Genomic DNA, 21841 nt, shown 5'->3' with positions numbered 1-21841 from the left:
CATTAATTATCAGCTCCTTGGTAGCCATAATCCCACAACACTCAGATGCTTACGAGGATGAAAATTAGAGTAACAGGAACTATGATTCTCGAGAGAGACGAGGCATTTCTCGGTGCGAGAATGTGTGTGTATATGGTACAGATAGATGTGCGAGATCCTTACCATAACGTTTTTTCAATGCAGTAGTGCTTCAGGTTGCTGGAGTGGGAAGACGGAATGATACATTAGTGTTCTTGGATGCGTGGTACGTGGGGATTTGGACGAATGAGACTGGGAGGGAAGTGGGACGGTGTGCTACGGTTGGTAGGTAGGTAGTTTTGTGTTGAAGTATTTACTTTTACTCACGATAATCCTTCGTTTGTGGTTTGATACCTGGTTTTGGTGCTCCTGTTAAGTTAACTAGAATGTTCCTACGCTGTAAAGGGACACATGAATTTATGGGTGATAGTGTAGTGGTAGTGGAAACCAATTCGTGATACGAAGATAGTTCTTAGGATGTGTAGAGACGCATCTATTTTCAACGCAGAAGTAAATTCGCACTGGGAAATTGATATTGAGGGATGAGTTCCGCGCTGAAAAAATGAATGGATGTACATAGTACAATCGGCGGTACTACTTGTAACATTGAATCATTTCTTGTGACACGACGCTACCTGATAACATTGGGATGGGCTGATTTCCATGTCTATGAGTGGCAGGTAAGGACGCACAGAACAATATTTTCGAGCATGGAAAGGAATACATCCTTGTGGTATTGCAAAAGTCTATGAAATGTTCATTCTGGTCAGTAATATAGGAAGACTAGAAATATAGGAATGGCAAGCGTAGTTCGGAAGATTTCTTCCTTCCGTCTTATATTCTCATCAGTATGGTAGCACAAGGTTTCGGCGGTTAAGAGATCCCGTGATAGTATGTCCGTTGACTAGACATTGAAAAGTCGTCGATTCCGAGGACAAAGAATCCCTACCGAGTACACAGAACATGTACGTTCCTTCACCCTGGTTACCATGCAATTTCCATGCAAGCGAGCTGCAGATAACGTTCTGCTAATTATGACTGTGTACCTCCTCGACCATAATTTGAGTTAGACCTCGATGTCGTACTACTACGTACAGATGTATTTCCGGATCTTTTGAGTTTCCCCAAAAATGATTTCAGAGCCATGGGTCTGAGGATTTAAAGATCTGAAACTGTGAGTTGGCATCGAACGGTTTGTGAGAGGCATGGTAAATGAGTAGGTATCCGTTAAGGAGTTGACAGCGGAGGGATATATATGGAAGTGTTCATCAGCGTTTTAGGAGCACAAATTTCGTTGTAAGAAGTGTAAGATTATAGCTTTGTGTTCTCTGCCGAGCATACTTCTATTGTTTTTTCATCTCATAGTCAAGCTTTTGCCGTGTCAAGCTTTAAACCAAACAGATACAAAAGTAAAGGGATTCGTCTGGATCTCTGTTCAAACTCTGTGCTCAATTATCATCTCGTACTGATATTCTTCAACTAGGAGCAAATCCCATTTTTGATTCGATCCTCCTGGTTTTCTTCTCAAACTTAAAAGAATTGTCCTCACGTACCACTCCTATGACAAAGTTTAGTCACATCTCTCCACGATGTTATCACCAAGCCAGATCAAAGTCTCTCTAGGAAAGCCAATCAGGATTCCAGATCGGCTAAAGTCTGCCGGGGCAATTGCACATCAAGTACATACTGGCAAGCTTTTGCTCAGCATCAACAATGATGATGTATGTACATTGGCATTAATGAGAATTTGATGCACAGAAAAGTGACTCCAGCATATCTCATGCAAGATCATGCTTGCATAAGCAGGTACCATCGAAATGACTGACTTGTGTATAGGTAGATGGAGTGATGCTGTAGAGGAAATGTTCTCATATGCGGCAATGCGCATGTTTGGGACGCATCTAATATGTCATCTAAAACTCACATACCATCCGAGAGATCAAGAACCACAAAAAAAGAAAATAACAACCTGAGTCTTAAGGTATGCGATAAAAATGCCAATACAACTACCTCAGAAGTCTTGAGATCATCTCACAACTTTTGTGAAAATATCAGTATTATGTCGAGATTTGTTTCATGTCAAAGTTGACAGTGAAGGAAGAACCATAATCCCATTCTTGATACCAACTCAGATATAAATGGTCACGGTTGCTTATCCTTTTATGTGTCATAAAATTGCTTTGAGGGAAATTTCTGTTTGAGGTGTATATATATACGTGTGTGTGTGTATAGTCACCGATATGCCTAATAAGACGAATTGCGACAGCCATACCATTTCCTATCGATGTGCATTAATTTAGCGATAGCCTAACTATTGATCCGTTAATATAGCAATTTAGAGTTCGAGAAAGCTGCTTGTTGTTTAGTAGATAATCCGTTCCGGACCTCGAGTTCTTGCAAGCGCAAGTTTAAGAACGTGAAGCTATTCACAACTTCAATTGAAGCATAGAAATTTTTATATAACAGAACAAGTAAAGTTCCTGGTGATAATGTTGATATTAGTAATCAACCAGATGAAAGATATGTTTTTATATGCAGAAGATCGATTGGATTATGGAAAATTGGTGGGAATCATCCAGTACTTCATTATTTTCCACCGCCGAGTCGACGGAATAACTGTCTTGGGGCGGGATAAATACCAACTTTTGCTGACAAAAGTTGTTCAATTCATCAGCGAACTCTGCAGCTAATTTATTATCATTTATCCTTTGGATCCATAAAATAGCTATATGCTATACACCACTCCGTATACTTTCTCCCTTGCAAAGGACGCTAGCTCAACTTTCCCCTTTCCAGCCCCGAATTCGTGTTGAAGCTGGAATCGCGCGATAAGGTCATGAGGCCCATAAGAATCTCCTGAAGATTTCAAATACGGTGTACCGATCAATTACTCCTGAGTCCTGAAGAAGTCGAAGAATGATGGGATGGGACACGTAACTTTGTCAGAAATTGCTCACCGTAACTAAGTAAACACGAAGGGTATTATGTATTGGTATTGTCAGTTTGGGAAGTGTGTGTACAATGTAGTATGTATTAATAATGTGGAAAGCGGGAATCTTCGCGTCGGATATAGAAGGCTGGCCTTATCCAAGCTTCAAAAGTTTAATTGATCTAATTCTCGATTCTCAACACAGACGATGGACTGAATAGATCAGAGCTTTCATATCATATCATACATATCACATCATGTCAAATCATATCACTCATAGAGTCGTCCCCGATGTGTCAGGCCGAGTTGTGGGATGCAAACGCCACGCGCATTATTAGTTGCATGGGGGGAGAGTTTGACTTCGGTGCTCCGTAGCTGTTGGGTTGGGTGATGTGACTGTATAGTATGTACCTAAGTAGATAGCAGATAGCAGATACTAGATAGTAGATACTAGATATTAGATTAGATACTAGATACTAGGTGACAGTGTTGTATTTTCCCTTTCCTTGTTTGCCCTTGTTGCCCTTGTTGACCTTATTGACGCAGGGGGTTTCGTTTTCATTTTCATTCCTTAATTCCTAAAGAGTAGTAAATGGATCCATTGCGGACATTTTTTGGCTTCCTAAGTCCGAGAACGTTCCTAACTCCTATGATTGTCGAGTCAATAAAGTTTGGATTGATGGGATATCTGACTAATGAATGTGCTCTAAATCTCTTATCCTTGCTTAGAAATCAGAAGTTGGAATACCCCCAGCCAATCATTGTCCGACAAGGGGAATAAGGCTGCTTTGACTGCCGCAATACCGGCAAAATTAAAGGTTCATGCCGCTTTTATGGAGAGTTGGATGGAAAAGCCACGAACCATCAGAAACTTCCTGATGTTTTCTGATGCTTTTTTGTTCTGGAAGCTGTGAAAGAAATAAAAGTGGCCCATGCTATCATCTTTTTACGTTAGTCCGATAGTCCGTTAGTGACTCCGTTAGTCAGTCCGTCAGTCTGTATGTAGCATGAGCTCCAGCTGCCTTACAAACCAACCAAAAAAAAAAAAAAAAACCTAACTAGGTTACGGGTATACTTATGGGGTTCAGCGGGACAGCGGGTCCTTTTCTCATTTAATTACACTGCGCGGTCCAGCGCTACCCCCACGATTACTCATATTCACTCATGTTGAGCGAGGAACAAACAGGAGGAATCATGTTTGTCGATGCCTGCGTTTGGCGGCGCCAGCTTGACAATAGGTGAGATGGAGTAAAACATTGTCTGCCGGGGATGCATAACTCTAGACCTCACCCCCATCATCTATGAGTTGATGACTCCACGAGTTTCCATCATAATCACTACGCCGTATAGTATACACTGCACAGCAAGTATACATGCATTATGATACATTTTATCCACCAAGGGGGCGAGTGTTTGCAGAAGATCTGCAAGGATTTGAAGCACCCCCCGACACGGTGGACCCGGTGGATTGTTGGACCGCGCTCCTCAAGCTTCCATGCAAGATGCCAAAAAGGCGCTAATGATACATACCTGGTACTTATTCGATATTAAATCCGAGTGGGACTTTCTTCTTTTTATTGGGAAACAGTATCTATATGAAAGGGTCCCTGCCAGATCTCAGGAAAGTCTTCTCAAGCTTACACCCTTTGCTTGTTTCTTGTTGTTTCAAAACCATTGTGTTTATTTTTTAATATTGCTAATTTGGTCCCTTTCCTCACACATCGTCCATCCGCGGACACTGGAGTCGCTGTATAGCTCAGTGATTACCACTTAATATACATATATCCTCATACACACCAGCTAAACATACGATACACACGTCACCATGGAAAGAGATTTCCAAGATCGTCCTACATCCAAGGACGAAACACGATCCTTAGCCGCAACTACAAACACTGCTCGCGAATCAATCGAAGACGCCGAAACTCACCGAGAAAATGTGAGGAACGCCAATCCCAATGGCTTCGTCAGCACCAATCAGGGCATTGATGTCAAAACTGCCGAGGCCGAATTTGCGCAACTTCAGCGCGAGTTGACGGGAATTAGTTCCAAGAGCAAGGCATTGTCTAGGACGAAGTCTAACGCGTGACGAGAGGATGTGAGAGACTGGATTCATCTGAAGAGTCGGAAGAATTCGATTTAGAGGGACACCTTCGAGGTAACAGGCAGGCGGAAGAAGATTCTGGCATTCGTTCAAAACACATTGGAGTGATATGGGATGGCCTCACAGTTCGCGGGACAGGTGGCGTGTCAAATTTTGTCAAGACATTCCCTGATGCATTTATCAGTTTCTTCAACGTGGTTGAGACTGCGATGAACATCTTTGGTATTGGCAAGCAAGGCAAAGAAGTAAAGATCTTGCAGGATTTCAGGGGAGTAGTGAAACCTGGAGAGATGGTACTTGTGCTTGGAAGACCTGGTTCTGGTTGCACAACTTTCTTGAAGGTCATTGCAAATCAAAGATTTGGTTACACCGGTGTAGACGGGTAAGTTTTGATTTTATCCTTTCGAGTTTGCTTGAATGATTCCGATTGTTTGCATACTCGCTTTTTCCCAAAGATTGGCCAATTACTCACAATTTTTTACAGGGAGGTACTTTACGGCCCCTTTGAAGCTCAGGAATTTTCGAAAAAATATAGGGGAGAAGCAGTCTACAATCAGGAGGATGATGTCCATCACCCCACTTTAACTGTAGGTCAAACCTTGGGTTTTGCTCTTGACACAAAAACTCCAAGGAAGCGCCCCAATGGAATGTCCAAAGGGGAATTTAAGGAGAAGGTAATCGATACACTTCTACGAATGTTCAACATTAGTCACACTCGTAACACGGTTGTGGGTAATGCCTTCGTTAGAGGTGTTTCTGGAGGAGAGAGAAAGCGTGTGTCCATCGCGGAAATGATGATCACCAGTGGTACAGTCTTGGCCTGGGATAACAGTACAAGAGGATTGGACGCTTCGACCGCTCTCGATTACGCTAAATCTCTTCGTATTATGACGAACATTTACAAGACCACAACATTTGTTTCGTTGTATCAAGCAAGTGAAAATATCTACAAGCAATTCGACAAAGTCTTGGTCATTGATGATGGAAGGGAGGTCTACTTTGGACCAACAAGTGAAGCGAGAGCCTACTTCGAAGGCCTCGGCTTCAAGGAGAAGCCCCGTCAAACCACCCCCGATTTTTTGACTGGTTGTACCGATGAGTTTGAGCGTGAGTATGCAACTGGTCGCTCTGCTGCAGACTCGCCACACAGCCCTGAAACTTTAGCTCAAGCGTTTTTGGATTCCAAGATCTCAACTCGCTTAGGCGAGGAAATGGATGTCTACAGAAAACAAGTAGCTGCGGACAAGAAAGCGCATGATGATTTCGAGGTTGCTATTTTGGAAAGCAAACGCAAGGGAGCATCGAAAACTTCCGTGTACTCTGTTCCATACCACTTGCAAGTCTGGGCATTGATGCAACGACAATACTTGATTAAGTGGCAAGACAAATTCTCTCTGGTCGTTAGTTGGGTTACTAGTATTACTGTCGCTATTGTTTTGGGTACCGTGTGGCTTAATTTACCCACAACTTCTGCCGGAGCATTTACTAGAGGCGGTCTTCTCTTCATCTCGTTATTGTTCAATGCTTTCCAAGCGTTCTCCGAATTGGCATCTACTATGTTGGGCAGACCAATTGTCAACAAGCATAGGTCATACACGTTTCATCGCCCGTCCGCACTTTGGATTGCTCAGATTATAGTCGACACTGCCTTCTCTGCCGCCCAAATTCTGTTGTTCTCAATCATCGTATACTTTATGTGTGGTTTGGTAAGAGAAGCTGGAGCATTCTTTACATTCTACATCGTCATCCTCTGTGGTTATTTGGCTATGACTCTCTTTTTCAGAACCGTCGGATGTCTTTGCCCTGATTTCGATTACGCGATCAAGTTTGCCGCCACAATCATTACCTTTTTCGTCATCACATCGGGTTATCTCATTCAATATCCAACTGAAAAGGTCTGGATTCGATGGATCTACTGGATTAATGCGCTTGGTCTTGGATTCTCAGCTTTGATGGAGAACGAGTTCAGCCGTCTTGATTTGAACTGTACAGGCTCCTATCTTGTCCCATCCGGTCCAGGTTACGATAACATTGACAATCAAGTGTGTACGCTTCCTGGCAGTGTGGCTGGATCAAACGTCGTTTCTGGTAGCGAATACATTACACAAAGTTTTGCCTACAAGCCATCTGAACTCTGGAGAAACTTCGGTATCATCATTGCTTTGATCGCTGCTTTCTTATTCACAAACGCAACGCTCGGCGAGTGGGTTTCATTCGGTGCCGGCGGTAATGCTGCCAAAGTATATCAAAAGCCTAACAAGGAACGTGATGAGCTCAACCAAGCATTGGCCGCCAAACGCGATCAACGCCGTGCCACAAAGAGTGAAGAAGGAGGCTCTGAAATCAGCATTAATTCAAAAGCTATCTTGACCTGGGAAGGATTAAATTACGATGTACCAACTCCTAATGGAGAATTGCGACTTTTGAAAAACATTTACGGCTACGTTCGACCAGGTGAATTGACGGCACTTATGGGATCCTCAGGTGCTGGAAAAACAACACTCCTCGATGTTTTGGCTTCAAGAAAGAATATTGGTGTCATTTCCGGTGATGTTCTTGTCGATGGTATTAAGCCAGGTAACTCTTTCCAAAGAGGAACTTCTTATGCTGAACAACTTGATGTCCACGAGGGAACTGCTACCGTCCGAGAAGCACTTCGATTCTCTGCTGATCTTCGTCAACCTTACCATGTCCCACAAGCCGAGAAGTACGCTTACGTCGAGGAAATTATAAGTCTTCTTGAGATGGAAGATATGGCCGATGCAATCATTGGAGATCCAGAAAAATGGTCTTGCTGTTGAACAACGAAAACGTGTCACTATCGGAGTCGAATTGGCCGCCAAGCCAGAGCTCTTACTTTTCTTGGATGAACCCTACTTCTGGTCTCGACTCTCAAAGTGCCTTCAACATTGTTCGTTTCTTGAAGAAATTGGCGAATGCCGGACAAGCTATTCTCTGTACTATCCATCAACCTAACGCAGCATTGTTTGAGAACTTTGATCGTCTGTTACTTCTTCAGCGTGGAGGAAGATGTGTCTACTTTGGTGATATTGGAAAAGATGCTCATGTACTCCTTGACTACTTCCACAGACATGGAGCTGACTGCCCTCCTGACGCTAACCCTGCTGAGTGGATGCTTGATGCTGTTGGTGCTGGTCAAGCCCCAAGAATTGGTGATCGTGACTGGGCTGATATCTTTGCCGATTCTCCTGAACTCGCAAACATCAAAGACCGCATTTCTCAAATGAAAACCGAACGTCTAGCCGAAGCCGCCAGTAACGCTCAACCTGACGAGCGGGAATTCGCTACGCCACTACTACATCAATTGAAAATTGTGCAGGCGCGTACCAACTTGGCTTTCTGGAGATCTCCCAACTACGGTTTCACTCGTCTCTTCAATCACGTTATCATCTCTATCATCACTGGTCTTGCCTATTTGAACCTCAACGATTCAAAGGCTTCATTACAATATCGTGTATTCGTCATCTTCCAAGTTACCGTCCTTCCCGCGCTCATTCTCGCTCAAGTCGAACCTAAATACGCATTATCCCGTATGATTTACTACCGAGAAGCATCTTCCAAAATGTACAGTCAATTCGCCTTTGCATCATCTCTAGTCGTAGCCGAGATGCCTTACTCGATTCTCTGCGCCGTTGGTTTCTTCCTCCCACTTTACTACATGCCTGGTTTCCAGACCGCATCCAGCCGCGCCGGGTACCAATTCTTCATGATCCTCATCACCGAACTCTTCTCTGTAACCATGGGTCAAATGATCGCAGCACTCACTCCCTCCCCCTACATCTCCGCCCTCGTCAATCCCTTCATCACCATTACATTCTCCCTTTTCTGCGGTGTCACTATCCCCAAACCTCAAATCCCAAAGTTCTGGCGCGCATGGCTTTACCAACTCGATCCCTTCACTCGACTCATCGGTGGAATGGTCGTCACCGAGCTTCAAGGTCGGGAAGTCACATGCACACCTGCGGAACTCAGTCGTTTCAATGCTCCTTCCGGTCAAACGTGCGGACAGTACATGGAGAAATATTTCTCCAGCGGAGGTATTGGGTACATTGTTAACAATGCCACCAGTGCTTGTGAGTACTGTGCATACAAAGCTGGAGAACAATTTTACGAGCCCTTGGGTTTCGAGTTTTCAAATAGGTGGAGGGATTTGGGTATCTACTTGGCATTCATTGGAAGTAATTTGATCATTCTGTTTTTGGCTGTGAGTAACCCCCACCCCTTTCTTTCTTCCTTTCTGAGAAGAATATTTACTAATATTTTAATAGTCGAGATACTTGAACTTCAATCGTCGTTAAATACCTTGTTGCTTTGCTTGTATCGATTTACTCGCATTGTACAACGCACCGCAGTTCTTTTTCACATACCACTCCAATCATTACCAGCGTAAAAGTCATTTTTAGGAAAACACAGTTTGAGTATATTTTTAGCGGCATATAGATTATGGGTAGGAGTACGTGTGGAAATTTTTTCTCTTTTTTTGATATATATATGTATGAGGATGCTCGAATGCGGGGTTTGGAAGGTTTCATGAGAGGAGGAGAAAGAGAGAGAGAGAGGATAAAAGGAGAAGAGGAGAGATTCATGTTTCATGAACGACTTTTAATGTATGATGTATGCTTTTGTATGTATGTAGATTATGGATTTGGATGAGGGGATTATATATACACACTATCTTTTTATGAGATGAGAGGAGCGGGGTTGTCAGGTCCTTCATGAATAAATAGTTAGATTAGTTAGATTAATTGAATAGATAGATCACTTTTTAATAGATAAAACATTTTACTTTTTGATTTTTTTTTTAGATTGAGTGAGATGGTGTTACGAGGTTTGCCGTCTAGATCACGTGGAAGTGCTCTAGGCTCTCGAGGTGGTTTATAACTAGGCGTCAAGCAGGGACTTAAAGTAATGACAATAATGCAATTCGTAACTAATAGTAGAGTATACTAAATGATTGATCTTGAGCACGAAGCTCTATACAAAGGGAATCCATCTTGATTATATAGACCTTCGTGCCTATGGCTAGTCTGGACCGCCAGCGCTCCTCAGCGGTCCGTAACGTGACTTAAGGTCATGTTACCCTAAGTTAGTCATGTGACGCGGCGTTTGATGATAACCGTCATAACACTAACAGCTGATCTGTCCATACGAGCTCGGGCCATCTGGAAAAGCAAGTAGATTCACATATAAAACTATATGGCAATTGACTCATGTGGGTCTCCCCATTATAAGCAGCATAGACATCGAATCTGATCGAAGACACGTGATCAACGGATCCCACTGAGCTGAGGATCCCACTATGGTGGGAATTATTCCCACCTTGATGGGATGATAAAGGGCAGTGGGATGCATAGTACGAAGGTCTATATAACTGGAAAGAGTTTCCTTATTGTAGAGCTTCGTGCTCAAGATCAATCATTTAGTATACTCTACTATTAGTTACGAATTGCATTATTGTCATTACTTTAAGTCCCTGCTTGACGCCTAGTTATAAACTACCTCGAGAGCCTAGAGCACTTCCACGTGATCTAGACGGCAAACCTCGTAACATATATATACTTTAAATATATTCGGCTAATCCTCGGTTAAACCCTTTACCCCTACTTAGCGTATAATCTATAATAATAATAGTTTAAGCTAGAGTAGTTTCGGATAGTTTATCATATACAACAATGGGAGAGAGAAAGATTCCATGATGTAGGTAGATAGATTGGATAAGGTTGGAAAATGTTAATCCTGGGGCTTCTGGCATTGTAAGATTATCTCGAGTGCTTGCCCCTCGATTAGCTCTTATACTATATCGGGAGGAGGATCTAGAAATTCTTCTCCAGTGAAGATTAATATTCTATATCGGTGCCAATAATCTCAGAGTATGAGGACGGCATGGCGGGATGGAATATAGAATGAGAGGGAAGTGTACTGGTGAATTTCTCATACGCTCACATGACCTTCAATGCTTTTTATACACCAAGTATCGACATTTACTCGTACAGGATATAGATGATGAGTTAATGTTATGATACAAATTACCCCGATTCGTGATTGAATAGCTTGTAGCCAATCGGGAATTATTAGATATTCTTGTTGCATATCTACTTATTTACGGTACAGATGAATTCCTGCACCTAGCTAGGCGAATGCTTTGTGTAATCTTACAAGTATCTAGATCCAGTAAGGTTCGGATTTGGATCTCTTCAGATTTACCATTTTCGGAAAGATAGTAGCAGTGACTGTAGGGCCGGATGAGATGAGCAATCGAATCATACTCGGAGTCTTCACGAGGCTTTTACAGTTTCAGATTGTTGGGGTAGTGTAATAGTGATATCTTGATTTTTTTAGGTATAGAATATCTAGTACCTCCGTAACCTCGACCTTACACTGGCGAAAGTTGAGATGAACCCATCCTGTTGACCTCCTGGGATCTTGGCAGCATATGCATGTATATTACATGATGCATATAAGGAGCAAACAAAACTCAACTTTTAATTCATTCTTTCCTTTTTGGTATACTGTTTGTTTGCTTTCAATATTTTGATTTCAAAGCACTTTAATTCCGAAGGCTGAATACCTAACCTTATTCCTTCATTTTTTTTGAATATATACTCGCAGCTTAACTGCTTAGCTAGAGAATCAATCAATTCAATCGGATGCTCTTTCTGGTCTCAAGAAACCCAATACATCCAGTCAGCATACATAGAATTAGGTCAAGGAGAAATCGCAGCTTGGAGACACATTTCTTGTATCACAATTTTCAGGGAAAGGCCTCACCTCAATGAGAGAGATATGCTGCTACAGCATATCCGATATACAAGATCGGAAAAGATCAAGGTAAGTGTTACTCAATACGCACTTAAAACAATCAATCCATTAACCCTATCATAATGCCCCTTCCATTCTGCACGCACAGATAAGGTTATCTCAACGTTTCACAACCTGAAATCGCCAAGAAGAAGTGTCTAGTGGGGTTCGACGGACACTAATAAAACACTAAGAAACCATTCAACACCAACTAATCGTATCCACCGTCCAACCTCAGATTACATGACACGCTAAACGTATCAAAAAAAACCCGAAGGAATCTGTTCTCCTCTATTACAGAAAAATCTGAAACAGTAGAAACAATCGAATAGTAGGAAGAATAGCGACTATAATGAAAATCAAACATTTACCTCCTTCGCTTACTCCTTCCTCTTGTTTATTTCTTGTCCCTATTCCCGCTTTGAAGTGTGTAGCGCACGCCGAAACCGTATATCCATGTTCGTATTCTTACATGTATCTTAGTTGAAGTTGAGATCGTGGTGATTTGTTTTGTTTTGATTTTATTTTGTGTGGGTGGTTGGAGTCAAAGCTACATTACTAGGTGAAGTTATCCATCTGTTAGAAATTAAACATAGCTAGGTACTAGGTAGCTAGATGAATAAATGCAAATCTTACATACATAAATATATACACAGCACCAAACCCCCGGGACGCATTCCACGCACCCAATACATACTAATCCTATAATAATCCTACAATCATCCCTCCTCCCAAAGGAACCCCCCAAAAAGCAAATAACAATCAGCAAAAAATGGCGCAAAAACCTCCTCGTATTCTCGAATACGAACGACAAGCCGAACAACGCGCAAAAGAACAAGATGAAATGGCACTAGCTCAAGATCGCATGTTGGAAGCTCAATCACGTATTCAAGATGAGGCGAATCGGATTGCGCAGGAACAGTATGAGATGGAACAGTATTATGAGACGGAGGCGTTGAAACATGCAGAGGAGATGAGGTTGCATCTTGAGGAGGTGAGGAGACATGAGGGTATGTTTTTTTTTGCTGGTTTTTCTTGAGGGGGGAAGGATGTAGGTGGATTTTTGGGGAGTTGGGAATGGAGGAGCTGAGTGTTTGGGATGTTTAGGAGAAGAGAAGAATCTAACGAAACATAATAGAATTTATGAGGAAACATGAACGGAGACTTAAAGATCATGAGGCGAGTATGGAGGCTTTTGCAAAGGTTATTGCTATGCCTGCGAAACCGACGAGGGCGAGACAAATTTCTTTTATGGCGTCGCAGAATTTTGGTGGGGGGAGTGGGATTGGGAATGGGAATGCGAATAATGGAGGGAATGGGAATGGGAGTCCCAATGGAAATGGAAATGGAGTTCTTATGACACCGCCGAGATTACAACCTGCGTTTCCGGGTTGAGGAGTGAGATGGAGTAGGAGAAGAAGGAGATCGATTGATTTGATTTGATTTGATGAATGGATAGGATGGATAGGTATGGATATACTTTGTTCGTGGAGAATAGGTTGACCTGAAGTAGATGGGTAATGATGTTTCCACGAGAAGCTTGGAGACGAGAACGACAAAGGGAATTCGAAAATATCGATGAAGAGGATACCACGATGAAAGGCTCACGCCTTGGACACAGAGGAAGATAACTTCTCTGTCCAAAAGTTTCTCGAGAATAAACTTTTCCATAAATGGGTATTCGATAGAAGTTCCTTCCCCGATAATCACCCACTAAGACGCGATGCAGAATGCAGCAATACTATCGATCTTTCATCTACGGAATAGACAGGAATCGTAAGCATGGTATAGCAGAGGGAGCGGAGTTTATTAGGTTACTGGAATTTTGAAGCGGGAATAATGTTTTTGATGGAATGGATAAATGATTGATGGATTACGGATTATGTATATGAAGGATTGGAGGGGTGTTTGGGATGGGGATTCTTGGAGAGTTTACCGGTTGGTAGGTGTGGAGGGGTGTGTAATTATGGTATTTATTTTTGCTATGAAAGTGGTTATAAAAATCTTAAAAACTTATTGCTTTTCGAGTATTGGGATTTGGATGGGTGATTTATGGTTTAATTGTGATTTTTGGATTTTAGATTCTTGGATGATGTTGATGTGATGTACTATGATATGCTTATTCACAATGGAGAAATTTATATTTGTAGCTTCATATCTTGCATAACCATAATGCTCTGAGGCCTAGATCTAGGCCATAGAAACTTGCACTTGATGCTTTTAGAGACTTTATCAACTAATTCTGCTATCCTCGCAATCTAACTTCAATATTAGCCTCATGACCAAACTGATATTTCGCCCGCATCTCTATTTCCATTTCCATTCCCGTACACACTCACCCACTCATCACTAATCTCTTTCCTCTGCTTTTACACAAAGGTTATTGGTCCAGCCACATATATCACACTCTCTTCCCTTCCTGATTCCTTTTCTTCCCCTTCCCCTCCCTCCGTCAACCTCCTCCCCTCCATCACCCCCCTTACCCCACCCCACCCCACCTACCCAACCCAACACCTTCCTCAAACACAAAACCATACCCCTTCATCCTCCTCCTCTTCAACCATAAAATCTCCCTCTTTCTCCCCCAAAAGCACCACAATAACAATCCACTCTCTCTCAAATCCCATAATCTCACTATCGATACTCATTCCAATCCTCACCACCCTAACCATGATCTTCCATCCACTTTCCTCAAATACTTTCCTGTAATATTGATCTAAAACATCCATATTGAAACTCGGTATTCGAAAGAATATTAAGTTTAGTATTTTGCATAGGATTACAAATCTACCTTTTTATATTTGATTCTTGTGCTAAGGGGCGGGGCGGATTTGAGTTTTTGTTATATTTTTGACTGGGGTTAGAGAGAGAGGATGAAGGGGAGATGGGAATCGGTAATGTAGTTGTGTATTGGTAAGAGGGCTTGCAATTTGGAGAGGTGGGTAGTAATTCAGGGATTTGAAGGAGGGAGTGTCGAGATTATTCCTGGAGTGGGTGGTTTGAAGAGCAGTGGATTGTTGGGGTTGGGGATGATGTTGGATTTTGGGAGGGTCAGGATGAGGTGGTATAGGATAGGGTGATTTATCCAGATAGATGTTTGAGCTGGAGACTTCGAATTTTAAGCTGGGGAAGAGGGGAAGTAATTATAGCACGGGAGATATATCGAGTCGCCGTTAGATTTTCACAAAAAGGTAACAAGATCTTAAAGAAATATTTCCAGGGACCATGATTTATGTAAGCTTGAAAGCTTGAATTTCATATTTTTGTACACTTTTACAGCATTATAAGCAAGAGGTTGAATTTTGAAGAATCCATGAATCCATAGTAATATTTTGGAAGAAGTGCATGACGATCAAGAAACTCTTCGGGGTACAGGATTAATGTGCCACTTATTGATGAGAGATCACACATGGAGAAGACTGTGAGATATATCAAATACTTCCGGCCGCGCTAGTGAGAAACTTCATTTGTGGATCTTGAGCTGACTGAGAAAACTGATGTGTTCTACTGCTATGGACTTGTGGTTCTGAGATGGGAGATTTATTTTATTAAGTAAATCTCATTATAATGATAAGTGGTGATGGTTATGATTAATAGATTGCTCCTTTGTATTGGAGGTATGAATTTAAGCTTCAAATCCAACGAGAGTCAATTTTTTTAAATTTTTTAAATTTTTTGGAGACTATCTGACCTTGGCAATAAGGTGCCATTTCTAGCTTTATTTCTCCTCAGACTATCAATCGGCCAAATCCTACCTAGTAGTGGCATTAATCAAAAAGGCCGAAGGAGGAACCATTAGTCAATCGACTTTATTTGTTTCGAGAGATGCTAGAACTCATCCCCGCTTGGTAGATGGTTTGATCTATATGTATGGTTTTCGAGAAGTCATAGACTTACGCTGACTTAGCAAGTGTTGTATTTTCGCTGCCAAAGGTGATTGAGGAGGTTGTCAGTGTCTGGAGTTAGAGTGAGATAAGAACCCGATGCTGTGTGGCGGTGGCTGGAAGTTTGGCTGTGAGTATCTATCTTAGTGGTGAGTATCAAATAGCAAGGTAGAGATAGAATAGAGATCTAATTCTATACCGATGGGTTGACCTATCATAATTTGGTTTAGGAGTATAAGGTGAAGGATATATATATTCCTTGTGAATCTAGACAAATCATTATCTTCCTTCGTGGTAAGCTATCGGGAAGGGAAATTATCATATTGCTCCCTCCGACATTCTTAGTCCAGAGATTGTACATTCAGTGAAGACTTCGAGTCAACGAGAGCTTGGTTGATCCCAGCAGTATACATTCATACTCTACGCAAAGGATGATGGGCAAGCGTGTATCAGCTAGCCATGAATGCCGACGTTGAAGAATGAAAGAGTAAGTCGTTATGAATGGAAAATGGGAGATTGAAAAACGAACAAGTTGATTATGAATGATCAAGCTGATGCTACCAATGAAATATATCGTCGTCACTACACCTACGAGAGAGAAATATTTCACATAACCTACCCTACTACTCCGTACTTACTTTACTTACCTTGAGGCATCTTTCGCACAGGGAAGGGATTCCAGATCTCAAGACAAGTTGATCATATATGATGGTTGAAAGGTGTGTCATTGATGGAAGAAGAATGTTGGCAAGATGCAACTAGATATAGATTTGGAATAAAGCACAATTTGACAAGAGACAGGAAGAGACGGAGAAAATCTTATACCACAGAAGGCATACACATCATCAAGGAGATCACTACTCCATGATAATGATTATTGCGAGACTATTCGACTGTAGTCTTGACAATGATACTGGATCATGGTGTTTTACATGACTAAAATTTTGAGATATAATACAATGTCTCAAATATTTAACTTTCGCTTGGAAGCACCTTCAAAAGGGCATTTGATTCATTGAATTGACCAACTATAGACAATCCATCCATCCGAGGATAATGAAATTCAGAGAACAACGCTCTTCTGTTGAAACACAATAGAGGTAAAAATGCTTCTTGAAGTTTAAAATAATATCCTCGCAGCGAAGAAGTAAAGTATTCGAATGTTCTTTCTTTGTTCACCGCCGCGTTTTGATATGGACAAGCTTCCCCTATATTCTTTGATGTGCTCAAATCCATTACCATTTGCTGTATATACCTATATTTCTTCCATTAAGAGTCAAAGAGCGAAGCGAAAAAGCCTCCACGGCAGTGGCCAAGCGGAGCGTCATCAATCAAAAGCTTCTTTCACATGTCCCTTTTATGGGGGCAAGCCCCCAAACCCCCGTCCTCGCTGCGCTCGATTGGATTTTGATGAAATGATGCTCGAGTAATAAAAGAAAGAAGATTGTAAGATTACCTACTGGTGTACCTACTAGTGAAGAATATTCTGGGCAGGAAGGAAGACTTGTTGTTACTACTAGGTAGATGTTCAATACAATTTCCTGTAGCTACCTATCGAGTGATGAAATATGAATCTTTATATAACATTAAATCTCTAACTGGATAATAATAAATAATAATTAAATGCATATAGCCAAGCTCAAAAACATAAAATCATACCACTTGAACAAATAGAGTTTAGTTAATTTTCATTAATGCCACTAAAAAGCAGCTTAGTATAACTAAATTCCTGCGGGACGACCCCATCATACGATAAAATCAGACCACTACGGCGTTATCGGTCGATAATCATCCACTAGAATACTTTCAATACGTCCGCACATCCATTCTCCAATACACCCAAATGCTCGCCCCAATCTAAACTAACTCCAAACATCTTCAAACATTTCCAAACATTTCCAACCATTTTCAACCATTTTCAACCACCAGAACTAATCTTGCAAATTTCAACCTCTCAGGATGAATCTTTCACTCTCTTCTGTCCAAAATTAAATTTATTCCAACTTATTATATTTCCTAATTTTACTAAATTTACCAAGTTTATCCCCATTCACTACCAAACATTCGCAAACTTGTCTAATTTCGTACATCTTTGTGCATAATTCAATCCTTGTTTTACGGAGTTCGATTCTGACAACCTTCCATTTCCTAACTAATTGGATCAAAATATCAAACCACTTTCTCACTTTCTCACCATATACCCAGATTTCCAGATTTCCAGATTCCCCATAATCTGCCATAAGATATATCTCCTCCAGGTGACGTGCCTAATCATGGCATCTAAGATTTCTTCATTCGATCCGACCTTGTCTGGGATATCAGCCGGTCTCGATTCCTCCAATGAATTTGATCAAACAGCTGTTTTCGCAGATTCACTAGGCCTCGACGACGATCCTTTGTTTCCCACAAACTGGGACGAGAATACCCCGCCTTACGACGGTGGTCTATATTCGACCCCGTTGAATTGGGATCCCCCTCCAATGCCGAAACAAGAAGACCTTCAGGACATAGGTCCAACATACAATAGTATGAACTCCAACGGTGGACTTACTGCTGCTCAACAGGAGAAGTTGCGCGATATTGCAATGCCACCGCACCTACAATACCAGAGTCAACACAGTCCCATCTCCACCACTTCCAAGAGCAATTCCATTTCGTCGCCCGAATCGCAAGATATGAGCCGCAAACGCAAATCATCCGCAGAGGCCGACGAGGACGACGAGGATGAGTCTGGAGGTCAACACCCACCGGTCAAGAAGACGGCTCACAATATGATCGAAAAGAGGTATCGCAATAATTTGAACGACAAGATCGCAGCTCTTCGGGACAGTGTACCGAGTCTCCGGATAATGCAGAAGAGCGCTCGTGGTGAGGTTACGGCTGATGATCGAGATGAGTTACAAGGTTTAACTCCCTGCTCATAAATTGAACAAAGCAACAGTGAGTCTTTTCTTGGTCCTATCACGCGTTTGTGAGTCGATCTACTATCTGCGGCTGTGATAATGGCTTCAAAACATGTCATGTCATGCGAGTCTCAAAATCACGCCACTATTTTCTATCTTCACCATTCATCCAAGGTTCAGCCTCATGCTAATCATCACCCCTAAATAGGTCCTCTCCAAGGCTACTGAATATATTCGACATTTAGAGAAGCGCAATTCACGTTTGCAAGATGAGAATAATCAAATGAAGACACGCATCAACGCCTTCGAAAAGCTCTTTGTATCTGGATCCATGGGTTTCGGTCCCATGCAGCAACCAATGAATCCATATCAATACGCTCAAGATTTCAACACCCCAGGCCCTTCACCTTCCTCCGATCAAGGTATGATACCTGTACCAGATGACATGCGAAGATTACATGGTCAAATGAATCAAGAGGCTTTTGCCGTTCCCACACAATACATCAACCGTCAACCAATCGGTCCTAATGCATGGAATGGGGGATACTTTGGCAAGCTCATGGTCGGATCTCTTGCGGGTCTCATGCTTATGCAAGGCTTCTCAGAGGCAGAACAAGACACTGATACACCTGGCGCTCGTGGTCTCATGGCTCTTCCCAGTCAATTTCTTAGAGCCTTGAGCCGTGGTTTTCATTCAATGTTGGAGGTCAACTTTCAAGGATATCACCTTCCAGCAAGCCAAACTATCCACTACCTTCAATACTCGCTTGCACTCGGTCTTCTCCTCTACATCTTCCTCCCTTCTTTATTCAGCCCTAAGCCAAAAGGAAAAAGTTCCAAGTCCGCTAATTTAGTCGCCGCACCATCACTCGCCTCTTCTATCCAAGTTAGGAGACAAGCTTGGCTTACAGCGGTTCAAACTGTTTGGGTACCAAGACACAATTTCTTCCTCGAGGCCGCTGCTCTATGTATGAAGGTTGGAAAGTGCGCGTGCCGCAACCTCGTGGGACCCTCGCTCTATTCCTTCTTGACTGGTACCACCGAAGAGCAAGAAGTTGCTCGGATCAAAGCCTGGTCTATTGCTCTTGATGCCCAACTAACTGGTGGTGATGTTGAAGTCAGCAAAAGTCGTTTGACATTGACACTATTGGCATCTGGTACACTACCTGATACCCCAGCACGCTTAATGCTCAAAGCATTGCACATTCGTGTTTTATTGTGGGAGTTGAATAAGATTGGATTCTTCGGTTTCAACTTCATTAGAAACTGTGCACAGGAATTGGCTAGATGGAAATGGAACGAGGCAAAGCAAATGCAGCAACTGCTGTCACAATCCAAAGAGCAACATGACGAACTTCCTGAATATCTTGCTACTCTTCTTGAGCAAAAATGCGATGATGTCTTGGTAGATACAGTTGTACAACGTGCTTACAACCTCGCATGGAATCTGCCAACTACCAACAACACAAAGGTTAACTGTGGTATGGATCGTGTTGTGGACGATTTTGCCATCCGCAGCCCTCTCGATGCAGTCGCAGCTTGGTGGTCAAGTATGACTCTCCACAAAGCTTTAGCAAAGAGTCTTGAGGTAGAGGATGACGATACTGAAAGCTACAAGACCATTGCCGAAGATATTAAGATTGCCATTCAAACAGCACCTCCTGGATCTGGGGCTCAAATCCGTGCTCTTGTGGCACGTGCTGTTCTCGTCAGAGAGAAGCGTGGACAAAGCATTGCTATGGCTCTCAAGGCAGTTGGTGCCGGGCAACAAAGGATGCCGGTGGAATCAAATGTCAATATCAAAACCTCTGTCGCCAACCTACCAGACATTCGGACCTCAATCCATTGCGCCATGGCCCTTGCTTATTTGGAACGCTTCCCTATGCCAGGTAATCCTGAGAATGCCCCAAAGATCATTGACTCGATCGTCCCAGTCAATCTCACTTTACTTGGCTTCACTGCAATGTTCAAGCTTGTTGAAAAGATGCATGAACACACTCTCATCGCCTCAGCCTGTGCCGTGTCGTTGGAGAAGTTTGCTGGCAATCTCCGAATTTGGATTGGTGGCGTAGACGGTGAGAAGAGTGGTCTGGAGACTGAATTGAAGAGAGAAATGGTGGAAAAATGCTTAACGATTACTGCACAAGTTGTTGGTATGGAAAATGATGCTGGGTATGGAAGCATGAGTGAGGATGGTGATAGTGAGGGATGCTGATGATAATTTTCATTTTTTTTGCAACTTTCTCAAAAATCATGCATACAATAAATCCGAAGAACAGACAATATCTTTTGTCTTGCAGAATTTTTCGGCATTTGGGACGGCAAACGGAATATTTTTTCTTTTTATTTATTGAATCAACTGAAAAGGATACCAGGTATGCAAGTCTCAGGAATGGTGGGCGTTTGAGGTTTGATCTAGATGCGATAGTATCATAGAGCACTGCATTGGGCTAGTTTGGTTTGTGGTTAAATGCATGCGCTCCCTTTTCAATAAATTTTACTCTTCAAATGAATTCCTGGTGCATTTCTCGTGTTTATTATTCTATCCTGATTTTTGTCTGAGAGTAGCTTGTTAGTTGCATAAGCATGCATGCATTCGATGATTTCTTCTCCAGTCTCATAAAAGCCCTCAACTGCGCACAATGTTTCCCCAAAATTATAAGACTAAGAAGCGTGATTTATTTCCAAAGGTAGCATTTCCGACCTTCTCCGCGCTGTGAGTGGGAAATGGTCAATTGACCAATAAATTTACATGTATGCCCGTTTTATCTCTTATCAGGAGCCCCACTCCTATCTTTCATAGAGGAAATTTATCGGGATTTCGGAAATTTTTGGTTAGATATCTTGATGTTTGTTAGGGAGCATTTGAATATGGATATGGATGGATATAGATATGAAGTGATTTTCGTTCGTTCACTCATTCCCCGAGGAAATGTCTTGATTGATGATGGAAGTTTATGGGTTTCCGAGGAGTTGTGGTGGTGAGGGTTTTTTCTTTTGATGGAGTTATTTGGTTTCTGTGATAGCGGTGGTGTGGTTTTGTGGTTTTTTGTGGTTAGGAGTTAGGTAAGGATGGATAGGGATGGATAGGAGGAGATTGGTTTGTTATTATTCATAGGTACTGTGTTTTGTGTCTTGTATCTTGTGTCATGATATGCTATGATATGATATGATGTTTTGGTAA

The 21841-nt window shown here is 42.1% G+C and overlaps 6 protein-coding genes across 6 annotated transcripts; 5 read left to right on the top strand and 1 right to left on the bottom strand.

Annotated features, from left to right (window-relative positions):
• Nucleotides 1–1607: 1607 nt before the first annotated feature.
• SS1G_04485 (predicted protein) lies at nucleotides 1608–1875 on the top strand (the record flags this gene model as incomplete). Its single annotated transcript, XM_001594627.1, has 2 exons — nucleotides 1608–1739; nucleotides 1855–1875. The coding sequence occupies 2 exons, from the start codon at nucleotides 1608–1610 to the stop codon at nucleotides 1873–1875; spliced, it is 153 nt and encodes a 50-aa protein (XP_001594677.1).
• A 1329-nt stretch (nucleotides 1876–3204) lies between these two features.
• On the top strand, nucleotides 3205–4467 carry SS1G_04484 (predicted protein; the record flags this gene model as incomplete). The annotated part of the gene is made up of 3 exons (XM_001594626.1): nucleotides 3205–3255; nucleotides 3903–3945; nucleotides 4298–4467. 3 exons carry the CDS (start codon nucleotides 3205–3207, stop codon nucleotides 4465–4467), a joined length of 264 nt encoding a protein of 87 aa, XP_001594676.1.
• A 305-nt stretch (nucleotides 4468–4772) lies between these two features.
• Nucleotides 4773–9370, top strand: SS1G_04483 (hypothetical protein; the record flags this gene model as incomplete). The annotated part of the gene is made up of 5 exons (XM_001594625.1): nucleotides 4773–5032; nucleotides 5236–5433; nucleotides 5536–7758; nucleotides 7833–9276; nucleotides 9341–9370. The coding sequence occupies 5 exons, from the start codon at nucleotides 4773–4775 to the stop codon at nucleotides 9368–9370; spliced, it is 4155 nt and encodes a 1384-aa protein (XP_001594675.1).
• Nucleotides 9371–12642: 3272 nt separating this feature from the next.
• On the top strand, nucleotides 12643–13265 carry SS1G_04482 (predicted protein; the record flags this gene model as incomplete). Its single annotated transcript, XM_001594624.1, has 2 exons — nucleotides 12643–12880; nucleotides 13009–13265. The coding sequence occupies 2 exons, from the start codon at nucleotides 12643–12645 to the stop codon at nucleotides 13263–13265; spliced, it is 495 nt and encodes a 164-aa protein (XP_001594674.1).
• An 841-nt stretch (nucleotides 13266–14106) lies between these two features.
• On the bottom strand, nucleotides 14107–14599 carry SS1G_04481 (predicted protein; the record flags this gene model as incomplete). Its single annotated transcript, XM_001594623.1, has 2 exons — nucleotides 14107–14115; nucleotides 14408–14599. 2 exons carry the CDS (start codon nucleotides 14597–14599, stop codon nucleotides 14107–14109), a joined length of 201 nt encoding a protein of 66 aa, XP_001594673.1.
• A 3428-nt stretch (nucleotides 14600–18027) lies between these two features.
• SS1G_04480 (hypothetical protein) lies at nucleotides 18028–20872 on the top strand (the record flags this gene model as incomplete). The annotated part of the gene is made up of 3 exons (XM_001594622.1): nucleotides 18028–18622; nucleotides 18696–18721; nucleotides 18866–20872. The coding sequence occupies 3 exons, from the start codon at nucleotides 18028–18030 to the stop codon at nucleotides 20870–20872; spliced, it is 2628 nt and encodes an 875-aa protein (XP_001594672.1).
• Between the last annotated feature and the right edge of the window lie 969 nt (nucleotides 20873–21841).

The sequence above is a fragment of the Sclerotinia sclerotiorum genome, genomic scaffold (genome assembly GCF_000146945.2).
Source record: "Sclerotinia sclerotiorum 1980 UF-70 scaffold_5 genomic scaffold, whole genome shotgun sequence".
In the NCBI taxonomy this organism is placed as follows: Eukaryota; Fungi; Ascomycota; class Leotiomycetes; order Helotiales; family Sclerotiniaceae; genus Sclerotinia; species Sclerotinia sclerotiorum.
The sequence above is the reverse complement of the archived record's forward strand: the minus strand, read 5'-3'. Positions and strand labels throughout refer to the sequence as shown.